The sequence below is a fragment of the Oncorhynchus mykiss genome, chromosome 26 (genome assembly GCF_013265735.2).
Source record: "Oncorhynchus mykiss isolate Arlee chromosome 26, USDA_OmykA_1.1, whole genome shotgun sequence".
NCBI classification, from domain to species: domain Eukaryota; kingdom Metazoa; phylum Chordata; class Actinopteri; order Salmoniformes; family Salmonidae; genus Oncorhynchus; species Oncorhynchus mykiss.
This window is the reverse complement of record NC_048590.1, coordinates 6,516,333-6,540,725: the sequence shown is the minus strand read 5'-3', so window position 1 is coordinate 6,540,725 and position 24,393 is coordinate 6,516,333. Positions and strand designations below refer to the sequence as shown.

The 24,393-nt window shown below is 43.8% G+C and overlaps 1 protein-coding gene across 4 annotated transcripts in view; it reads right to left on the bottom strand.

The window, feature by feature from the left end:
* The window catches only part of LOC118944439 (multiple epidermal growth factor-like domains protein 11), a 347,240-nt gene that overhangs the window by 255,969 nt on the left and 66,878 nt on the right, over window positions 1–24,393 (bottom strand). For all 4 annotated transcript variants that reach the window (XM_036963744.1, XM_036963745.1, XM_036963746.1 and 1 more), the window contains exons 2-4: window positions 19,703–19,814; window positions 11,073–11,197; window positions 3,564–3,665 (exon numbers count right to left, since the gene is read on the bottom strand). In XM_036963744.1, the coding sequence (XP_036819639.1) occupies window positions 3,564–3,665; window positions 11,073–11,188 (218 nt within the window). In that variant the 5' untranslated portion in view covers window positions 11,189–11,197; window positions 19,703–19,814. The remainder of the gene's footprint in view (window positions 1–3,563; window positions 3,666–11,072; window positions 11,198–19,702; window positions 19,815–24,393) is intronic.

Here is a 24,393-nt window from a genome sequence, read left to right as displayed (position 1 = left end):
TATTGACCTAATGCAGTAGTATTGATAACACTTCACGACTTCAACCCACCGTCATAAGGGTCACATATGTAAAAACCTGTTGGTGTCAGCTTGACAACTGACTTGACAACTGACTTGACAACTGACATGACAACTGACTTGACAACTGACTTGACAACTGACTTGACAACTGACTTGACAACTGACTTGACAACTGACATGACAACTGACTTGACAACTGACTTGACAACTGACTTGACAACTGACTTGACAACTGACTTGACAACTGACTGTACTGTCTGAGTTAAGAACTTAATCAAAGCACGGTGTTAGGAAGACTGTCTTCCATCTCACCTTCAACTTAATTACACATGACAAAACAAGCAAGAGTTTCTCTTTTCAGACAAGGCCATCTGTGCTCTCTGTACACGACAACACTACAGACAGAGACTGAGTCTCTCTCTCTCTCTCTCCTCTCTCTCTCTCGCTCCCTCTCTTTCTCTCCCTCTCTCTCCTCTCTCTCTCTCTCCCTCTCTCTCTCTGTCTCTCTCTCTCTGTCTCTCTGTCTCTCTCTCTATATCTCTCTCTCTCTCTCTCCCTCTCCCTCTCTCGTCTCTCTCTCTCTCTCTCTCTCCCTCTCTCTCCTCACTCTCTTTCTCTTTCTCTCTCTCTCTCCCTATCTCTCTCCCTATCTCTCTCTCCCTATCTCTCTCTCTCTCTCCCTCTCTCTTTCTTTCTCTCTCCCTCTCTCTCTCTCTCCCTCTCTCTCCTTTCTCTCTCCCCCTCTCTCTCTCTCTCTCCCTCCTTCTCTCGCTTTCTCTCTCCCTCTCTCTCTCTCTCGCTCTCTGTCTCTCTTTGTCTCTCTATCTCTCTCTCCCTCTCTTTAATGTGGTCATTAAAGTCCTACGACCATCAGTGTGTGTGTGTGTGTGTGTGTGTATGTGTGTGTGTATGTGTGCCATCTGCAGTCAACCACCACTTAAACCTGATGGTCTGAGCTGGCCGAGCCTGGCCGTCAACACACACATACACACCTGCCAGTGGCTGGCCGTAAATACACACACATACACACCTGCCTGTGGCTGGCAGTAAAGAGCCCAGACAAACTACCTCAGAGCCTGTGGAGGGGATATATACATAGACTACAGTTGAATGGCTAAAGGTGTGTTGTCATTGGGGTAAAGTGAACAGGTTCATTGTTGCACAACATCCCAAGGCATACATCTCTTTCTATGACTAATTACTCAACTCCAGACCTGCAAGTTAAGTGACTGATTCATTCAGTGATTGGCCAGATACCTGGTCCACCTCACTCACCTGGTGTCCCAGGTCTGACTCAGTCCTATCATATTGTATCAATCTCAACACAGACTCATGATCACAGCATCTATGTCTTTGTAGGTCTGAATAAACAGACTGATATATCTCTACCATAGCTGGTCAGTACCTGTTTCATACTGTATATCTGTATATCTATATCTGATCAGTACCTGTTTCATACTGTATATCTATAGCTGATCAGTACCTGTTTCATACTGGATATCTGTATATCTATAGCTGATCAGTACCTGTTTCATACTGGATATCTGTATATCTATAGCTGATCAGTACCTGTATCATACTGTATATCTGTATATCTATAGCTGATCAGTACCTGTATCATACTGTATATCTGTATATCTATAGCTGATCAGTACCTGTATCATACTGTATATCTGTATATCTATAGCTGATCAGTACCTGTTTCATACTGGATATCTGTATATCTATATATCTATAGCTGATCAGTACCTGTTTCATACTGTATATCTGTATATCTATAGCTGATCAGTACCTGTTTCATACTGTATATCTGTATATCTATAGCTGATCAGTACCTGTTTCATACTGTATATCTATATATCTATAGCTGATCAGTACCTGTTTCATACTGTATATCTGTATATCTATAGCTGATCAGTACCTGTTTCATACTGGATATCTGTATATCTATATATCTATAGCTGATCAGTACCTGTATCATACTGTATATCTGTATATCTATAGCTGATCAGTACCTGTTTCATACTGTATATCTATATATCTATAGCTGATCAGTACCTGTATCATACTGTATATCTGTATATCTATACCATAGCTGCTCATTGTGTCTGGTACATTTGAACCAGGTGAGGATGTCAGTACCTGTGTCTGGTACATTTGAACCAGGTGAGGATATCATTACCTGTGTCTGGTACATTTGAACCAGGTGAGAATGTCATTACCTGTGTCTGGTACATTTGAACCAGGTGAGGGTGTCATTACCTGTGTCTGGTACATTTGAACCAGGTGAGGGTGTCATTACCTGTGTCTGGTACATTTGAACCAGGTGAGGGTGTCATTACCTGTGTCTGGTACATTTGAACCAGGTGAGGATGTCATTACCTGTGTCTGGTACATTTGAACCAGGTGAGGGTGTCATTACCTGTGTCTGGTACATTTGAACCAGGTGAGGATGTCGTTACCTGTGTCTGGTACATTTGGACCAGGTGAGGGTGTCATTACCTGTGTCTGGTACATTTGAACCAGGTGAGGATGTCATTACCTGTGTCTGGTACATTTGAACCAGGTGAGAGTGGCATTACCTGTGTCTGGTACATTTGAACCAGGTGAGGATGTCATTACCTGTGTCTGGTACATTTGAACCAGGTGAGGGTGTTGTTACCTGTGTCTGGTACATTAGAACCAGGTGAGGATGTCATTACCTGTGTCTGGTACATTTGAACCAGGTGAGGGTGTTGTTACCTGTGTCTGGTACATTTGAACCAGGTGAGGATGTCATTACCTGTGTCTGGCACATTTGAACCAGGTGAGGGTGTCATTACCTGTGTCTGGTACATTTGAACCAGGTGAGGATGTCATTACCTGTGTCTGGTACATTTGAACCAGGTGAGGATGTCATTACCTGTGTCTGGTACATTTGAACCAGGTGAGGATGTCATTACCTGTGTCTGGTACATTTGAACCAGGTGAGGGTGTCGTTACCTGTGTCTGGTACATTTGGACCAGGTGAGGGTGTCATTACCTGTGTCTGGTACATTTGAACCAGGTGAGAGTGGCATTACCTGTGTCTGGTACATTTGAACCAGGTGAGGATGTCATTACCTGTGTCTGGTACATTTGAACCAGGTGAGGATGTCATTACCTGTGTCTGGTACATTTGAACCAGGTGAGGGTGTCATTACCTGTGTCTGGTACATTTGAACCAGGTGAGGGTCTAATTACCTGTGTCTGGTACATTTGAACCAGGTGAGGATGTCATTACCTGTGTCTGGTACATTTGAACCAGGTGAGGGTGTCATTACCTGTGTCTGGTACATTTGAACCAGGTGAGGGTCTAATTACCTGTGTCTGGTACATTTAAACCAGGTGAGGATGTCATTACCTGTGTCTGGTACATATGAACCAGGTGAGGGTGTCATTACCTGTGTCTGGTACATTTGAACCAGGTGAGGATGTCATTCCCTGTGTCTGGTACATTTGAACCAGGTGAGGGTGTCGTTACCTGTGTCTGGTACATTTGAACCAGGTGAGGGTGTCATTACCTGTGTCTGGTACATTTGAACCAGGTGAGGATGTCGGTGCATCTTGTGTAGTAGACCTGGTCAAAGGGGTGGGCATAGGACTCCTGGACAGTCACAGCATAACTGGTGGAGAGGAAGAGACAGGATGCTTTGAGGACACTTTAGGCTCCTCAAACAGATACACACACACACACACACATTACACACACACACACACATATATTATGTCATTTATTTATTTTATTTTTTTTTATTTCACCTTTATTTAACCAGGTAGACCAGATCACCTTTATTTAACCAGGTAGGCCAGATCACCTTTATTTAACTAGGTAGGCCAGATCACAATTATTTAACCAGGTAGGCCAGATCACCTTTATTTAACCAGGTAGGCCAGCGGAGAACAAGTTCTCATTTACAACTGTGACCTGACCGAGATAAAGCAAAGCAGTGTGACACAAACAACATCTACTCTCTTTCCTTATTCTGTCATCTACTCTCTTTCCTTATTCTGTCATCTACTCTCTTTCCTTATTCTGTCATCTACTCTCTTTCCTTATTCTGTCATCTACTCTCTTTCCTTATTCTGTCATCTACTCTCTTTCCTTATTCTGTCATCTACTCTCTATCCTTATTCTGTCATCTACTCTCTATCCTTATTCTGTCATCTACTCTCTTTCCTTATTCTGTCATCTACTCTCTTTCCTTATTCTGTCATCTACTCTCTTTCCTTATTCTGTCATCTACTCTCTTTCCTTATTCTGTCATCTACTCTCTTTCCTTATTCTGTCATCTACTCTCTTTCCTTATTCTGTCATCTACTCTCTTTCCTTATTCTGTCATCTACTCTCTTTCCATATTCTGTCATCTACTCTCTTTCCTTATTCTGTCATCTACTCTCTTTCCTTATTCTGTCATCTACTCTCTTTCCTTATTCTGTCATCTACTCTCTTTCCTTATTCTGTCATCTACTCTCTTTCCTTATTCTGTCATCTACTCTCTTTTCTTATTCTGTCATCTACTCTCTTACCTTATTCTGTCATCTACTCTGTTACCTTTCCTTATTCTGTCATCTACTCTGTTACCTTTCCTTGTTCTGTCATCTACTCTCTTTCCTTATTATGTAATCTACTCTGTTACCTTTCCCTTTGTACTCAAATAACACTTATTGTATGATTGGTTGATAGCAGGGAGTACCACCCTCATTCTCTGGTGGGTAATAATGTCTGTTAACAGTTCCATTAGCTTTATCAATGTGTATCCACTGTCCCACAGCCCAGCCAGTCAATTTATCAACTTAATCTCCATTGGAAAAAAAGCATCTAGGCAATATTTCCCCGTGCTACTAGGCTAGCATTTGGTTTGCAACAGTTGTGGTTTGTCTCTAAACCTTGCTGTCTGCCTCTCCAGCCTGTGGAACAATGTTGCCGTTTTTGGGGGGAGGGGGGGGGGGTTTGCACCATGCCATGTTTATGAACATGACAAGACTGACACCTTCTCCGAGTCAGGAGAATTCATTTATCAGGATCATTATAATGATACATGCAAAGAAACGGCAATAGAAACTAAGGTAAAACAGGTCGACAGTAAACATGTTCTCCCCCCCCCCCATGATGCACCGCTCATCCTTGTGTCGATCAGTGATCATTATTCCAACGTCGGAGAGAGAGAGAAATTGTTTTCATTTTTGTTTTGTTTTTCTTGTTGGAAATTAAAAGTTGATAGTTGACTATGTAAGAGAATGGACTATACTGCTTGATAGGAAGATGCATTGATATAAAACAGGATGTGTTTTTATGTCCAGACTAGGGACATTTATACTGACTGGGAACTATTTACATTGACCCGTTGTTGTCTATCATTTACACTTTATGCCAACGGTCTCTATGCAGCGCCAGTTCAAGAGATGCTGAAAGACATTTCATTTGTAAATACCAACATTCTATAGGTTGTTATGGGAAACGTACATGACTGTAAAACAAATGGGAGATATACTTGTTCACAGTCTGGTGTGGGATAAACAGTCTAATTAATTAACAGAAACATGAATGGGCTGAACTTATAGGTCATGACAACAGCTCAAACAGGACAGGAGATATACTTGTTCACAGTCTGGTGTGGGATAAACAGTCTAATTAACAGAAAAATGAATGGGCTGAACTTATAGGTCATGACAACAGCTCAAACAGGACAGGAGATATACTTGTTCACAGTCTGGTGTGGGATAAACAGTCTAATTAACAGAAAAATGAATGGGCTGAACTTATAGGTCATGACAACAGCTCAAACAGGACAGGAGATATACTTGTTCACAGTCTGGTGTGGGATAAACAGTCTAATTAACAGAAAAATGAATGGGCTGAACTTATAGGTCATGAAAATAGCTCAAACAGGACAGGAAATAGGCTTGTTCAAAGTTTAGAATTTCAGTTGATTACTATAGCCTCCCCCTTTCGCCAATCAGTGTAATTCTGTACATGTCTATAGTAAGAGGCTACATTCACCCAAGTTTAGTCAGAATCGGGTCAGTGCTGTCTAAAATACTGTGGGTGATGAACGTACTAAGGTACGGAGACAGATCCACAGTCCCCTCCTGATTTCAACAAACCAAAGTGCACCAAAGTGCAGTGCCTTGCGAAAGTATTCGGCCCCCTTGAACTTTGCGACCTTTTCAGGCTTTCAGGCTTCAAACATAAAGATATAAAACTGTATTGTTTTGTGAAGAATCAACAACAAGTGGGACACAATCATGAAGTGAAACAACATTTATTGGATGTTTCAAACTTTTTTAACAAATCAAAAACTGAAAAATTGGGCGTGCAAAATTATTCAGCCCCTTTACTTTCAGTGCAGCAAACTCTCTCCAGAAGTTCAGTGAGGATCTCTGAATGATCCAATGTTGACCTAAATGACTAATGATGATAAATACAATCCACCTGTGTGTAATCAAGTCTCCGTATAAATGCACCTGCACTGTGATAGTCTCAGAGGTCCGTTAAAAGCGCAGAGAGCATCATGAAGAACAAGGAACACACCAGGCAGGTCCGAGATACTGTTGTGAAGAAGTTTAAAGCCGGATTTGGATACAAAAAGATTTCCCAAGCTTTAAACATCCCAAGGTGCACTGTGCAAGCAATAATATTGAAATGGAAGGAGTATCAGACCACTGCAAAAGACCTGGCCGTCCCTCTAAACTTTCAGCTCATACAAGGAGAAGACTGATCAAAGATGCAGCCAAGAGGCCCATGATCACTCTGGATGAACTGCAGAGATCTACAGCTGAGGTGGGAGACTCTGTCCATAGGACAACAATCAGTCGTATATTGCACAAATCTGGCCTTTATGGAAGAGTGGCAAGAAGAAAGCCATTTCTTAAAGATATCCATAAAAAGTGTTGTTTAAAGTTTGCCACAAGCCACCTGGGAGACACACCAAACATGTGGAAGAAGGTGCTCTGGTCAGATGAAACCAAAATTGAACTTTTTGGCAACAATGCAAAACGTTATGTTTGGCGTAAAAGCAACACAGCTGAACACACCATCCCCACTGTCAAACATAGTGGTGGCAGCATCATGGTTTGGGCCTGCTTTTCTTCAGCAGGGACAGGGAAGATGGTTAAAATTGATGGGAAGATGGATGGAGCCAAATACAGGACCATTCTGGAAGAAAACCTGATGGAGTCTGCAAAAGACCTGAGACTGAGACGGAGATTTGTCTTCCAACAAGACAATGAGCCAAAACATAAAGCAAAATCTACAATGGAATGGTTCAAAAATAAACATATCCAGGTGTTAGAATAGCCAAGTCAAAGTCCAGACCTGAATCCAATCGAGAATCTGTGGAAAGAACTGAAAACTGCTGTTCACAAATGCTCTCCATCCAACCTCACTAAGCTCGAGCTGTTTTGCAAGGAGGAATGGGAAAAGATTTCAGTCTCTCGATGTGCAAAACTGATAGAGACATACCCAAAGTGACTTACAGCTGTAATCGCAGCAAAAGGTGGCGCTACAAAGTATTAACTTAAGGGGGCTGAATAATTTTGCACCCCCAATTTTTCAGTTTTTGATTTGTTAAAAAAGTTTGAAATATCCAATAAATGTCGTTCCACTTCATGATTGTGTCCCACTTGTTGTTGATTCTTCACAAAAAATACAGTTTTATATCTTTATGTTTGAAGCCTGAAATGTGGCAAAAGGTCGCAAAGTTCAAGGGGGCCGAATACTTTCGCAAGGCACTGTAGCTTTCTGTCATTTCAGCTGCTTGATGTGATTGTGTGTTGGCTAGCTAGCGGTGCCAATGATTTGTTTACCATAGCAACCATTTCAAATTACAATGGATAGAATGAACAACCAGCCCATTTGGTTAGCAACGTCAAAGAATCTCAGAACTATTTGGTATGGTGTTACAATGAAATAAAAATTATTTACTCAATATAATAAAAAAAAATGCATGAAAACATGTCGTCAATCTTTTTTTTAATATGTTGGCAACCATTTTATAAAAGCAATAAGGCCCTCGAACATGGGAATTATAGAGAATAAAACCCTCCAAAGGGCTGTTTCCTTTGGCTTCCCCTCGTGCCTCAGAACAGCCCTCAGTCAGGAGTTATCACATGATAATGTGCAGATTCTCATGCCTTATTGCTTAACTAGCTGACACTTATCACCTCCTCTCCCTCTTAAAAGAGAAAAGAGAGCGCTGTGTGGGTGATTATTATTAGTCCCAGATGTCATCTCTATAGTTCTATCTTCTTCGCTCAGAACTTCAGCTACTCTCTTATTGATCACAGGTTCTGAACATTAATCTCTCTGTTTCACATCTATCTGCCCGGCTTTCCTCCAAGATGACATTTCTCTTTTAAAGTATCACCCTCAGTCAGAGTGGCAGGAACAGAACTGGTCAAATAGCACCCTTTGGGTCCTGGTCAACAGTAGTGCACTATAAAGGGAACAGGGTGCCATTTGTGATGCTCTTTTCGTCATCAGACAATCAGGAAGGATCAGAAGGCTCCAGATGTGCAAGCATTCAGACCATTTACTCAGTACTTTGTTGAAGCACCTTTGGCAGCGATTACAGCCTTGAGTCTTCTTGGGTACGACACTAGAAGCTTGGCACAACCTGTATTTGGGGAGTTTCTCCCAATCTTCTCTGCAGATCCTCTCAAGGTCTGTCAGGTTGGATGGGGAGCGTCGGCTCACAGCTATTTTCAGAGATGTTAGATCGGGATCAAGTCCGGGCTCTAGCTGGGCCACTCAATGCCCTTCAGAGACTTGTCCCGAAGCTACTCCTGTGTTGTCTTGGCTGTGTGCTTAGGGTCATTGTCCTGTTGGAAGGTGAACCTTTGCCCCAGTCTGAGTTCCTGAGCGCTCTGGAGCAGGTTTTCATCAAGGATCTGTCTGTACTTTGCTCTGTTCACATTTCCCTCGATCCTGACTAGTCTCCCAGTCCCTGCTGCTGAAAAACACCCCCAGAGCACGATGCTGCCACCACGATGCTTCACTGTAGGGATGGTGCCAGTTTTCCTCCAGAGCACGATGCTGCCACCACCATGCTTCACTGTAGGGATGGTGCCAGTTTTCCTCCAGAGCACGATGCTGCCACCACCATGCTTCACTGTAGGGATGGTGCCAGTTTTCCTCCAGAGCACGATGCTGCCACCACCATGCTTCACTGTAAGGATGGTGCCAGTTTTCCTCCAGAGCACGATGCTTCCACCACCATGCTTCACTGTAGGGATGGTGCCAGTTTTCCTCCAGAAGTGACATTTGGCATTCAGGCCAAAGAGTTCAATCTTGGTTTCATCAAACCAGAGAATATTGTTTCTCATGGTCCTTTAGGTGCCTTCCCCAGATCTGTGCCTTGACATGATCCTGTTCCGGAGCTCTAAGGACAATTCCTTTGACCTCATGTGTTGTTTTTTGCTCTGACATGCACTGTCAGCTGTGGGACCTTACATGTGTATGCCTTTCCAAATCATGTCCAATCAATTGAATTTACCACAGGTGGACTCCAGTCAAGTTGTAGAAACATCACAAGGATGATCAATGGAAACAGGATGCACCTGAGCTCAATTTGAAGTCTCATAGCAAAGGGTCTGAATACTTATGTAAATAAGGTATTGCAGTTTATTATTTTTAATACATTTCTAAAATTTCCCCCAAAATGTTTTTGCGTTGTCATTATGGGGTATTGTGATGTCATTATGGGGTATTGTGTTGTCATTATGGGGTATTATGATGTCATTATGGGGTATTATGATGTCATTATGGGGTATTGTGTGTAGATTGAGGATTTGTATTTATTTAATCTATTTTAGAATAAGGCTGTAAAGTAACAAAATGTGGAAAAAGGGAAGTGGTGTTTATACTTTCCTCTGCACTCACATTTTTTTTTTTACAAACGATTGCCCAGCAGTGTCTGCGAACTTGTTATGCTCCGAGCCAAAGTTCACTGCTTAGACCACTGTGCCTCTGCAGATCTCAAGCTAGCATTGTGAACTGAATACTTGATGATAGTTCATGGAAACAGTGCGTTGTTTTGAATTATTGTGTTTTAAGCCTTCCCCAAACCACAGCCCTAACCTTAACCACACTGAATTAATACCTAAACTTAACCCTTTGAGTTGTTTCTGTTTTAACACTGTAACCATGCAGAATTAACCCTGTAACCACGCAGAATTAACCCTGTAACTATGCAGAATTAACCCTGTAACCATGCAGAATTAACCCTGTAACTATGCAGAATTAACCCTGTAACCACGCAGAATTAACCCTGTAACTATGCAGAATTAACCCTGTAACCATGCAGAATTAACCCTGTAACCATGCAGAATTAACCCTGTAACCACGCAGAATTAACCCTGTAACTATGCAGAATTAACCATGTAACCATGCAGAATTAACCCTGTAACTATGCAGAATTAACCCTGTAACTATGCAGAATTAACCCTGTAACTATGCATAATTAACCCTGTAACCACGCAGAATTAACCCTGTAACCACTCAGAATTAACCCTGTAACCATGCAGAATTAACCCTGTAACCATGCAGAATTAACCCTGTAACCACGCAGAATTAACCCTGTAACCATGCAGAATTAACCCTGTAACCATGCAGAATTAACCCTGTAACCACGCAGAATTAACCCTGTAACCATGCAGAATTAACCCTGTAACCATGCAGAATTAACCCTGTAACCACGCAGAATTAACCCTGTAACCACGCAGAATTAACCCTGTAACCATGCAGAATTAACCCTGTAACCATGCAGAATTAACCCCGTAACCATGCAGAATTAACCCTGTAACCATGCAGAATTAACCCTATAACCACGCAGAATTAACCCTGTAACTACGCAGAATTAACCCTGTAACCATGCAGAATTAACCCTGTAACCATGCAGAATTAACCCTGTAACCATGCAGAATTAACCCTATAACCATGCATTAATAAAAAATTCAAAGGGAAACTATGAGCTCTTGTGTTTTTCTGCCCGGATACAGAGATGACAGACAGACACCATCACACCACTGACCTCTCCCAGTGACTACACACGTTAGGGTCATCCGGGTTCAAGGGCAACGCGCCATAGATCAACCCCAGGAGGGTGAACCCTAGCAGGGCCACAGAGACAGCCCCACCTGGCCCCATCCTCCAGCCCTAGAGAGAGAGAGAGAGAGAGAGAGAGAGAGAGAGAGAGAGAGAGAGAGAGAGAGAGAGAGAGAAACAAAGAGAAAGTGAAAGAGAAACAGAGGAAAATAAATATCATTTAAGTAATAATACTATTTAATTGTGAAACATCAGAAGGTTAAGCAAATACAAACAACAGCTAAATCAGCTCTCACAACCTTCTGTAAGCACTGAGACCCTATCTAACATTCTAAGAATAACGTCTTAACATTCTAAGAAGAATGTCTTTTAACATTCTAAGAACTTTTTTAACATTCTAAGAAGAACGTTTTATAACATTCCAAGAACGTTTTATAACATTCTAAGAAGAACATTTTATAACATTCAAAGAACGTTTTATAACATTCTAAGAATAACTTTTTTTTACATTCTAAGAAGAACGTTTTATAACATTCCAAGAACGTTTTATAACATTCTAAGAAGAACATTTTATAACATTCAAAGAAGAACGTTTTTTTTTACATTCTAAGAACGTTTTTTAACATTCTAAGAAGAACGTTTCTTAACATTCTAAGAATAACGTTTTTTAACATTCTAAGAAGAACGTTTTTTAACATTCTAAGAACGTTAATAACATTCTAAGAAGAACGTTTCTTAACATTCTAAGAATAAACATTTTTAACATTCTGAGAACTAAAAATGTCTCGCTGCATGTCGAGAAGAGGGATAAAATTAAAGTGTAAAGTGTCGCACTGCAGGTAGGAGTTGGTGAAGTGATGATGACACAACGAACACACACACACACACACACACACACACACACACACACACACACACACACACACACACACACACACACACACACACACACACACAGGAATTGGTGCATGGAGTGACAATACATCACAGAGCCTATTTTTCATGCTGTCAGGAATATTCCACCATGATGAATAGAACCAATAGTGACAGACATTGATGCATGCCAAACCGTCACACCCACAAACACATCTGCATTCCAAATGGCAACCACAGAGGTCTGCTCAAAAGTAGCACATTATATAGGGAATAGGGCTCTGGTCTATAGTAGTACCACTATATAGGGAATAGGGTGCCATTTGGGACACAACCAGTGTCCTGTAGAGACGAGGGAATGACAGTACGAACACCCCACGTTCATTTGGGGAACATTGCTGGAGGGTTCTCATTAAGGGTATAAGGTGATGCTGAGGTTGGAGAGGAGAGCTCAGAGACAGGCATATCAAATGGTCTATAGACAACTTTATTTGTGGATTCAAAAGTACTTCAAATGTGTGTGTGTGTGTGTGTGTGTGTGTGTGTGTGTGTGTGTGTGTGTGTGTGTGTGTGTGTGTGTGTGTGTGTAGAACAAGTTATACACTCAGCCACGGTGGCAGCCCTCAGTAGACCAGGTTATACACTCAGCCATGGTGGCAGCCCTCAGTAGAACAGGTTATACACTCAGCCACGGTGGCAGCCCTCAGTAGAACAGGTTATACACTCAGCCACGGTGGCAGCCCTCAGTAGAACAGGTTACACACTCAGCCATGGTGGCAGCCCTCAGTAGAACAGGTTATACACTCAGCCACGGTGGCAGCCCTCAGTAGAACAGGTTATACACTCAGCCACGGTGGCAGCCCTCAGTAGAACAGGTTATACACTCAGCCACGGTGGCAGCCCTCAGTAGAACAGGTTATACACTCAGCCACGGTGGCAGCCCTCAGTAGAACAGGTTATACACTCAGCCACGGTGGCAGCCCTCAGTAGAACAGGTTACACACTCAGCCACGGTGGCAGCCCTCAGTAGAACAGGTTATACACTCAGCCACGGTGGCAGCCCTCAGTAGGACAGGTTATACACTCAGCCACGGTGGCAGCCCTCAGTAGAACAGGTTATACACTCAGCCACGGTGGCAGCCCTCAGTAGAACAGGTTACACACTCAGCCACGGTGGCAGCCCTCAGTAGAACAGGTTATACACTCAGCCACGGTGGCAGCCCTCAGTAGAACAGGTTATACACTCAGCCACGGTGGCAGCCCTCAGTAGAACAGGTTATACACTCAGCCACGGTGGCAGCCCTCAGTAGAACAGGTTACACACTCAGCCACGGTGGCAGCCCTCAGTAGAACAGGTTATACACTCAGCCACGGTGGCAGCCCTCAGTAGAACAGGTTACACACTCAGCCACGGTGGCAGCCCTCAGTAGAACAGGTTATACACTCAGCCACGGTGGCAGCCCTCAGTAGAACATGTTATACACTCAGCCACGGTGGCAGCCCTCAGTAGAACAGGTTATACTCTCAGCCACGGTGGCAGCCCTCAGTAGAACAGGTTATACACTCAGCCACGGTGGCAGCCCTCAGTAGAACAGGTTATACACTCAGCCACGGTGGCAGCCCTCAGTAGAGCAGGTTATACACTCAGCCACGGTGGCAGCCCTCAGTAGAACAGGTTATACACTCAGCCACGGTGGCAGCCCTCAGTAGAACAGGTTATACACTCAGCCACGGTGGCAGCCCTCAGTAGAACAGGTTATACACTCAGCCACGGTGGCAGCCCTCAGTAGAACAGGTTATACACTCAGCCACGGTGGCAGCCCTCAGTAGAACAGGTTATACACTCAGCCACGGTGGCAGCCCTCAGTAGAACAGGTTATACACTCAGCCACGGTGGCAGACCTCAGTAGAAAAGGTTATACACTCAGCCACGGTGGCAGCCCTCAGTAGAACAGGTTATACACTCAGCCACGGTGGCAGCCGTCAGTAGAACAGGTTATACACTCAGCCACGGTGGCAGCCCTCAGTAGAACAGGTTATACACTCAGCCACGGTGGCAGCCCTCAGTAGAACAGGTTATACTCTCAGCCACAGTGGCAGCCCTCAGTAGAACAGGTTATACACTCAGCCACGGTGGCAGCCCTCAGTAGAACAGGTTATACACTCAGCCAAGATGGCAGCCCTCAGTAGAACAGGTTACACACTCAGCCACGGTGGCAGCCCTCAGTAGAACAGGTTATACACTCAGCCACGATGGCAGCCCTCAGTAGAACAGGTTATACACTCAGCCACGGTGGCAGCCCTCAGTAGAACAGGTTATACACTCAGCCACGATGGCAGCCTCAGTAGAACAGGTTCGTGGTTTGATTGATGCATGATGGGAAATCAATGTTCCTCTTCCTCCTGTTCAGTAGCAGTTAATTTACACAGCCAGGGGTTACACTCAGGTTCATTTCCTGAACATCACTCATTTACACACACATGGGGCACACACACACACATGGGGCACACACACACACATGGGGCACACACACACACATGGGGCACACACACACACACACATACATGGGGCACACACACACACAGATGGAGTCTACAACCCACACAAGTGACTCAGGTAGTGCAGCTCATCCAGGATGGCACATCAATGTGAGATGTGGCAAGAAGGTCTGCTGTGCCTGTTAGCGTAGTGTCCTGAGCATGGAGGCGCTACCAGGAGACAGGCCAGTACATCAGGAGACGTGGAGGAGGCCTTAGGAGGGCAACAACCCAGCAGCAGGACCGCTACCTCCGCCTTTGTGCAAGGAGGAGCAGGAGGAGCACTGCCAGAGCCCTGCAATATGACCTCCAGCAGGCCACAAATGTGCATGTGTCTGCTCAAACGGTCAGAAACAGACTCCTTGAGGGTGGTATGAGGGCCCGACATCCACAGGTGGGGGTTGTGCTTACAGCCCAACACCGTGCAGGACGTTTGGCATTTGCCAGAGAACACCAAGATTGGCAAATTCGCCACTGGTGCCCTGTGCTCTTCACAGATGAAAGCAGGTTCACACTGAGCACATGTGACAGACTGTCTGGAGACGCCGTGGAGAACGTTCTGCTGCCTGCAACATCCTACAGCATGACCGGTTTGGCGGTGGGTCAGTCATGGTGTGGGGTGGCATTTCTTTGGGGGGCCGCACAGCCCTCCATGTGCTCGCCAGAGGTAGCCTGACTGCCATTAGGTACCGAGATGAGATCCTCAGACCCCTTGTGAGACCATATGCTGGTGCGGTTGGCCCTGGGTTCCTCCTAATGCAAGACAATGCTAGACCTCATGTGGCTGGAGTGTGTCAGCAGTTCCTGCAAGAGGAAGGCATTGATGCTATGGACTGGCCCGCCCGTTCCCCAGACGTGAATCCAATTGAGCACATCTGGGATCATGACACATCATCACATCATGTCTCGTTCCATCCACCAACAGACTGTCCAGGAGTTGGCGGATGCTTTAGTCCAGGTCTGGGAGGAGATCCCTCAGGAGACCATCCGACACCTCATCAGGAGCATGCCCAGGCGTTGTAGGGAGGTCATACAGGCACGTGTAGGCCACACACACTACTGAGCCTCATTTTGACTTGTTTTAAGGACATTACATCAAAGTTGGATCAGCCTGTAGTGTGGTTTTCCACTTTAATTTTGAGTGTGACTCCAAATCCAGACCCCCATGGGTTGATAAATTTGATTTCCATTGATAATTTTTGTGTGATTTTGTTGTCAGCACATTCAACTATGTAAAGAAAAAAAATATTTAATAAGAATATTTAATTCATTCAGATCTAGGATGTGTTATTTTAGTGTTCCCTTTATTTTTTTGAGCAGTGTATATAATGCCGGCCTACCAAGAGGCCTCCAGTGGGGTTGGGGGCAGGGATTAAAATCAAAACACACATCACATAAAGAGAGACACCACAACAGATATTAGATATTTTTGTCAGATGTTACTATGGAATACTCACATTTTAATTACAAGCATGTCATAAGTGTCAAAGGCTTTTATTGACAATTTATATGAAGTTGATGCAAAGAGTCAATATTTGTGGTGTTGATCCTTATTTTCAAGACCTCTGCAATCCTCCCTGGCATGCCGTCAATTAACTTCTGGGCCACATCCTGACTGATGGCAGCCCATTCTTGCATAATCAATACTTGGAGTTTGTCAGAATTTGTGGGTTTTTGTTTGTCCACCCGCCTCTGAGGATTGACCACAAGTTCTCAATGGGATTAAGGTCTGGGGAGTTTCCTGGCCATGGACCCAAAATATTGATGTTTTGTTCCCCGAGCCACTTAGTTATGGCAAGGTGCTCCATCATGCTGGAAAAGGCATTGTTCGTCACCAAACTGTTCCTGGATGGTTGGGAGAAGTTGCTCTCGGAGGATGTGTTGGTACCATTCTTTATTCATGGCTGTGTACTTAGGCAAAATTGTGAGTGAGCCCACTCCCTTGGCTGAGAAGCAACCAAACATATGAATGGTCTCAGGATGCTTTACTGTTGGCATGACACAGGACTGATGGTAGCGCTCACCTTGTCTTCTCCGGACAAGCTTTTTTCCGAATGCCCCAAACAATCGTAAAAGGGATTCATCAGAGAAAATGACTTTACCCCAGTCCTCAGCAGTCCAATCCCTGTACCTTTTGTAGAATATCAGTCTGTCCCTGATGTTTTTCCTGGAGAGAAGTGGCTTCTTTGCTGCCTTTCTTGACACCAGGCCATCCTCCAAAAGTCTTTGCCTCCCTGTGCATGCAGATGCACTCACACTTACCTGCTGCCATTCCTGAGCAAGCTCTATACTGATGGTGCCCCGATCCCACAGCTGAATCAACTTTAGGAGACGGTCCTGGCGCTGGCTGGACTTTCTTGGGCGCCCTGAAGTCTTCTTCACAACAATTGAACCGCTCTCCTTGAAGTTCTTGATGATCCGATAAGTGGTTGATTTAGGTGCAATCTTACTGGCAGCAATATCCTTGCCTGTGAAGCCCTTTTTGTGCATAGCAATGATGACAGCACGTGTTCCCTTGCAGGTAACCATGGTTGACAGAAGAAGAACATTGATTCCAAGCACCACCCTCCTGTTGAAGCTTTAATGAAACTCAATCAGCATGACAGAGTGATCTCCAGCCTTGTCCTCGTCAACACAGACCTGTGTTAACTAGAGAATCACTGACATGATGTCAGCTGGTCCTTTTGTGGCAGGGCTGAAATGCAGTGGAAATGTTTTTTGGGGATTCAGTTCATTTGCGTGGCAAAGAGGGACTTTGCAATTAATGACAATTCATCTGATCACTCTTCATAACATCCCGGAGTGTATGCAAATTGCCATCATACAAACTGAGGTAGCAGACTTCGTGAAAATTAATATTTGTGTCATTCTCAAAACGTTTGGCCACGGCTGTACGCTGTAAGGCACATGTCAATGCTTCGCTCAACACAAGTATTGTACCTCCATCAAAATTGAGACAAAGTCTCTTTAGAAAGACCCGGCAATCTACATTACAACAATCAGGAATGTGTTGAAGCTACATTCCCTCAATATTCCCTGTAGTCACCTTTAGTGACGCTCAGAGACAAGCTGGTCTGTAGATCCTGAATAGAAACAGTCTTGTACCTCCATCAAAATTGAGACAAGAAAGACCCGGCAATCTAAATTACAACAATCAGGAATGTGTTGTAGCTACATTCCTTCAATATTCCCTGTAGTCACCTTCACCTTTATGTAGTGTAGTGGTGTCTCTCTTTATGTAGTGTTGTGGTGTCTCTTTATGTAGTGTTGTGGAGTCTCTATGTAGTGTTGTGGTGTCTCTCTCTATGTAGTGTTGTGGTGTCTCTCTTTATGTAGGGTTGGGGTGTCTCTCTCTATGTAGTGTTGTGGAGTCTCTATGTAGTGTTGTGGTGTCTCTCTCTATGTAGTGTTGTGGTGTCTTTCTTTATGTAGTGTTGTGTTGTCTCTCTTTATGTAGTGTTGTCTCTCTTTATGTAGTGTTGTGGTGTCTCTCTTTATGTCGTGTTGTGGTGTCTCTCTTTATGTAGTGTTGTGGTGTCTCTCTTTATGTAGTGTTGTGTTGTCTCTCTCTATGTAGTGTTGTCTCTCTTTATGTAGTGTTGTGGTGTCTCTCTTTATGTAGTGTTGTCTCTATTTATGTAGTGTTGTGGTGTCTCTCTCTATGTAGTGTTGGGTTGTCTCTCTTTATGTAGTGTTGTGGTGTCTCTCTTTATGTAATGTTGTGGTGTCTCTCCCTTTGCAGTGTTGGGGTGTCTCTCTTTATGTAGTGTTGTGGTGTCTCTCTTTATGTAGTGTTGTGGTGTCTCTCTCTATGTAGTGTTGGGGTGTCTCTCTTTATGTAATGTTGTGGTGTCTCTCCCTTTGCAGTGTTGGGGTGTCTCTCTTTATGTAGTGTTGTGGTGTCTCTCTTTATGTAGTGTTGTGGTGTCTCTCTATGTAGTGTTGTGGTGTCTCTTTATGTAGTGTTGTCTCTCTCTATGTAGTGTTGTGGTGTTTCTCTTTATGTAGTATTGTCTCTCTTTATGTAGTGTTGTGTTGTCTGTCTCTATGTAGTATTGTCTCTCTTTATGTAGTGTTGTCTCTCTCTATGTAGTGTTGTGGTGTCTCTCTTTATGTAGTGTTGTCTCTCTCTATGTAGTGTTGTGTTGTCTCTCTTTATGTAGTGTTGTGGTGTCTCTCTTTATGTAGTGTTGTGGTGTCTCTCTTTATGTAGTGTTGTGGTGTCTCTCTTTATGTCGTGTTGTGGTGTCTCTCTTTATGTAGTGTTGTGGTGTCTCTCTTTATGTAGTGTTGTGGTGTCTCTCTCTATGTAGTGTTGTGTTGTCTCTCTTTATGTAGTGTTGTGTTGTCTCTCTCTATGTAGTGTTGTGTTGTCTCTCTTTATGTAGTGTTGTGTTGTCTCTCTCTATGTAGTGTTGTGTTGTCTCTCTTTATGTAGTGTTGTGTTGTCTCTCTCTGTGTACTGTTCTGTCTCTTTGTGTAGTGTTGTGTTGTCTCTCTTCATGTAGTGTTGTCTCTCTCTATGTAGTGTTGTCTCTCTTTATTTAGTGTTGTCTCTCTTTATATAGTGTTGTCTCTCTTTATGTAGTGTTGTGGTGTCTCTCTTTATGAGAGATAATGTTCTATAACAGTTCTATAGTGTTCTATAACAGTTCTATAATGTTTTATAACAGTTCTATAATGTTCTATAACAGTTCTATAGTGTCCTATAACAGTTCTATAATGTTCTATAACAGTTCTATAGTGTTCTATAACAGTTCTATAGTGTTCTATAACAGTTCTGTAATGTTCTATAACAGTTCTATAATGTTCTATAACAGTTCTATAATGTTCTATAACAGTTCTATAGTGTTTTATAACAGTTCTATAATGTTCTATAACAGTTCTATAGTGTTCTATAACAGTTCTATAGTGTTCTATAACAGTTCTATAGTGTTCTATAACAGTTCTATAGTGTTCTATAACAGTTCTATAGTGTTCTATAACAGTTCTATAGTGTTCTATAACAGTTCTATAATGTTCTATAACAGTTCTATAATGTTATATAACAGTTCTATAGTGTTCTATAACAGTTCTATAGTGTTCTATAACAGTTCTATAGTGTTCTATAACAGTTCTATGGTGTTCTATAACAGTTCTATAGTGTTCTATAACAGTTCTATAATGTACCTGTACTCTAAACAGTCATTTGAGCAGGAAGATTACCTTGTGATGAGACAGGTTTGTGTGACTGGGATGGGGTTGCAGTGAAGGTATGAGTCCTTAGAGATCCTCTAGTGAACACAGGGATGGATATGGACAGACTGAACTACAACGCCTGTGGAAAACAGACAGAGGTTAATTGAGTTCACATAGTCTCTCACTAACCTGCTGAACAGCACACGGACATGCATGTGTACGCAGGACACACAACGATGTGCAAGCACACACACACACACGCACGCACACACACACACACACACACACACACACACACACACACACACACACACACAGCAACGACAAACACAACCGTACAAACACAAGTATGTGTGGCGGCAGGGACCCCAACACACACATCTGAAACAGAGTACATCAGTGGTAGTCTAGACCTCTCAGCAGTATTCACTCTGTACTGTCATCAGTGGTAGTCTAGACCTCTCAGCAGTATTCACTCTGTACTGTCATCAGTGGTAGTCTAGACCTCTCAGCAGTACCACTGTCATCAGTGGTAGTCTAGACCTCTCAGCAGTACCACTGTCATCAGTGGTAGTCTAGACCTCTCAGCAGTATTCACTCTGTTCTGTCATCAGTGGTGGTCTACACCTCTCAGCAGTATTCACTCTGTACTGTCATCAGTGGTAGTCTAGACCTCTCAGCAGTATTCACTCTGTACTGTCATCAGTGGTAGTCTACACCTCTCAGCAGTATTCACTCTGTACTGTCATCAGTGGTAGTCTAGACCTCTCAGCAGTATTCACTCTGTACTGTCATCAGTGGTAGTCTACACCTCTCAGCAGTATTCACTCTGTACTGTCATCAGTGGTAGTCTAGACCTCTCAGCAGTATTCAGTCTGTACTGTCATCAGTGGTAGTCTAGACCTGACAGCAGTATTCACTCTGTACTGTCATCAGTGGTAGTCTAGACCTCTCAGCAGTATTCACTCTGTACTGTCATCAGTGGTAATCTAGACCTCTCAGCAGTATTCACTCTGTACTGTCATCAGTGGTAGTCTACACCTCTCAGCAGTATTCACTCTGTACTGTCATCAGTGGTAGTCTAGACCTCTCAGCAGTATTCAGTCTGTACTGTCATCAGTGGTAGTCTAGACCTGACAGCAGTATTCACTCTGTACTGTCATCAGTGGTAGTCTAGACCTCTCAGCAGTATTCACTCTGTACTGTCATCAGTGGTAGTCTACACCTCTCAGCAGTATTCACTCTGTACTGTCATCAGTGGTAGTCTAGACCTCTCAGCAGTATTCACTCTGTACTGTCATCAGTGGTAGTCTAGACCTCTCAGCAGTATTCACTCTGTTCTGTCATCAGTGGTAGTCTAGACCTCTCAGCAGTATTCACTCTGTACTGTCATCAGTGGTAGTCTAGACCTCTCAGCAGTATTCACTCTGTACTGTCATCAGTGGTAGTCTAGACCTCTCAGCAGTATTCACTCTGTGCTGTCATCAGTGGTAGTCTAGACCTCTCAGCAGTATTCACTCTGTACTGTCATCAGTGGTAGTCTAGACCTCTCAGCAGTATTCACTCTGTACTGTCATCAGTGGTAGTCTAGACCTCTCAGCAGTATTCACTCTGTACTGTCATCAGTGGTAGTCTAGACCTCTCAGCAGTATTCACTCTGTACTGTCATCAGTGGTAGTCTAGACCTCTCAGCAGTATTCACTCTGTACTGTCATCAGTGGTAGTCTAGACCTCTCAGCAGTATTCACTCTGTACTGTCATCAGTGGTAGTCTAGACCTCTCAGCAGTATTCACTCTGTACTGTCATCAGTGGTAGTCTAGACCTCTCAGCAGTATTCACTCTGTACTGTCATCAGTGGTAGTCTAGACCTCTCAGCAGTATTCACTCTGTACTGTCATCAGTGGTAGTCTAGACCTCTCAGCAGTATTCACTCTGTACTGTCATCAGTGGTAGTCTAGACCTCTCAGCAGTATTCACTCTGTACTGTCATCAGTGGTAGTCTAGACCTCTCAGCAGTATTCACTCTGTACTGTCATCAGTGGTAGTCTAGACCTCTCAGCAGTATTCACTCTGTACTGTCATCAGTGGTAGTCTAGACCTCTCAGCAGTATTCACTCTGTACTGTCATCAGTGGTAGTCTAGACCTCTCAGCAGTATTCACTCTGTACTGTCATCAGTGGTAGTCTAGACCTCTCAGCAGTATTCACTCTGTACTGTCATCAGTGGTAGTCTAGACCTCTCAGCAGTATTCACTCTGTACTGTCATCAGTGGTAGTCTAGACCTCTCAGCAGTATTCACTCTGTACTGTCATCAGTGGTAGTCTAGACCTCTCAGCAGTATTCACTCTGTACTGTCATCAGTGGTGGTCTAGACCTCTCAGCAGTATTCACTCTGTACTGTCATCAGTGGTAGTCTAGACCTCTCAGCAGTATTCACTCTGTACTGTCATCAGTGGTAGTCTAGACCTCTCAGCAGTATTCACTCTGTACTGTCATCAGTGGTAGTCTAGACCTCTCAGCAGTATTCACTCTGTACTGTCATCAGTGGTAGTCTAGACCTCTCAGCAGTATTCACTCTGTACTGTCATCAGTGGTAGTCTAGACCTCTCAGCAGTATTCACTCTGTACTGCCATCAGTGGTAGTCTAGACCTCTCAGCAGTATTCACTCTGTACTGTCATCAGTGGTAGTCTAGACCTGACAGCAGTATTCACTCTGTACTGTCATCAGTGGTAGTCTAGACCTCTCAGCAGTATTCACTCTGTACTGTCATCAGTGGTAGTCTAGACCTCTCAGCAGTATTCACTCTGTACTGTCATCAGTGGTAGTCTAGACCTCTCAGCAGTATTCACTCTGTACTGTCATCAGTGGTAATCTAGACCTCTCAGCAGTATTCACTCTGTACTGTCATCAGTGGTAGTCTAGACCTCTCAGCAGTATTCACTCTGTACTGTCATCAGTGGTAGTCTAGACCTCTCAGCAGTATTCACTCTGTATTGTCATCAGTGGTAGTCTAGACCTCTCAGCAGTATTCACTCTGTACTGTCATCAGTGGTAGTCTAGACCTCTCAGCAGTATTCACTCTGTACTGTCATCAGTGGTAGTCTAGACCTCTCAGCAGTATTCACTCTGTACTGTCATCAGTGGTAGTCTAGACCTCTCAGCAGTATTCACTCTGTACTGTCATCAGTGGTAGTCTAGACCTCTCAGCAGTATTCACTCTGTACTGTCATCAGTGGTAATCTAGACCTCTCAGCAGTATTCACTCTGTACTGTCATCAGTGGTAGTCTAGACCTCTCAGCAGTATTCACTCTGTACTGTCATCAGTGGTAGTCTAGACCTCTCAGCAGTATTCACTCTGTACTGTCATCAGTGGTAGTCTAGACCTCTCAGCAGTATTCACTCTGTACTGTCATCAGTGGTAGTCTAGACCTGCCAGCAGTATTCACTCTGTACTGTCATCAGTGGTAATCTAGACCTCTCAGCAGTATTCACTCTGTACTGTCATCAGTGGTGGTCTAGACCTCTCAGCAGTATTCACTCTGTACTGTCATCAGTGGTAGTCTAGACCTCTCAGCAGTATTCACTCTGTACTGTCATCAGTGGTAGTCTAGACCTCTCAGCAGTATTCACTCTGTACTGTCATCAGTGGTAGTCTAGACCTCTCAGCAGTATTCACTCTGTACTGTCATCAGTGGTAGTCTAGACCTCTCAGCAGTATTCACTCTGTACTGTCATCAGTGGTAGTCTAGACCTCTCAGCAGTATTCACTCTGTACTGTCATCAGTGGTAGTCTATACCTCTCAGCAGTATTCACTCTGCACTGTCATCAGTGGTGGTCTAGACCTCTCAGCAGTATTCACTCTGTACTGTCATCAGTGGTAGTCTAGACCTCTCAGCAGTATTCACTCTGTACTGTCATCAGTGGTAGTCTAGACCTCTCAGCAGTATTCACTCTGTACTGTCATCAGTGGTAGTCTAGACCTCTCAGCAGTATTCACTCTGTACTGTCATCAGTGGTAGTCTAGACCTCTCAGCAGTATTCACTCTGTACTGTCATCAGTGGTAGTCTAGACCTCTCAGCAGTATTCACTCTGTACTGCCATCAGTGGTAGTCTAGACCTCTCAGCAGTATTCACTCTGTACTGTCATCAGTGGTAGTCTAGACCTGACAGCAGTATTCACTCTGTACTGTCATCAGTGGTAGTCTAGACCTCTCAGCAGTATTCACTCTGTACTGTCATCAGTGGTAGTCTAGACCTCTCAGCAGTATTCACTCTGTACTGTCATCAGTGGTAGTCTAGACCTCTCAGCAGTATTCACTCTGTACTGTCATCAGTGGTAATCTAGACCTCTCAGCAGTATTCACTCTGTACTGTCATCAGTGGTAGTCTAGACCTCTCAGCAGTATTCACTCTGTACTGTCATCAGTGGTAGTCTAGACCTCTCAGCAGTATTCACTCTGTATTGTCATCAGTGGTAGTCTAGACCTCTCAGCAGTATTCACTCTGTACTGTCATCAGTGGTAGTCTAGACCTCTCAGCAGTATTCACTCTGTACTGTCATCAGTGGTAGTCTAGACCTCTCAGCAGTATTCACTCTGTACTGTCATCAGTGGTAATCTAGACCTCTCAGCAGTATTCACTCTGTACTGTCATCAGTGGTAGTCTAGACCTCTCAGCAGTATTCACTCTGTACTGTCATCAGTGGTAGTCTA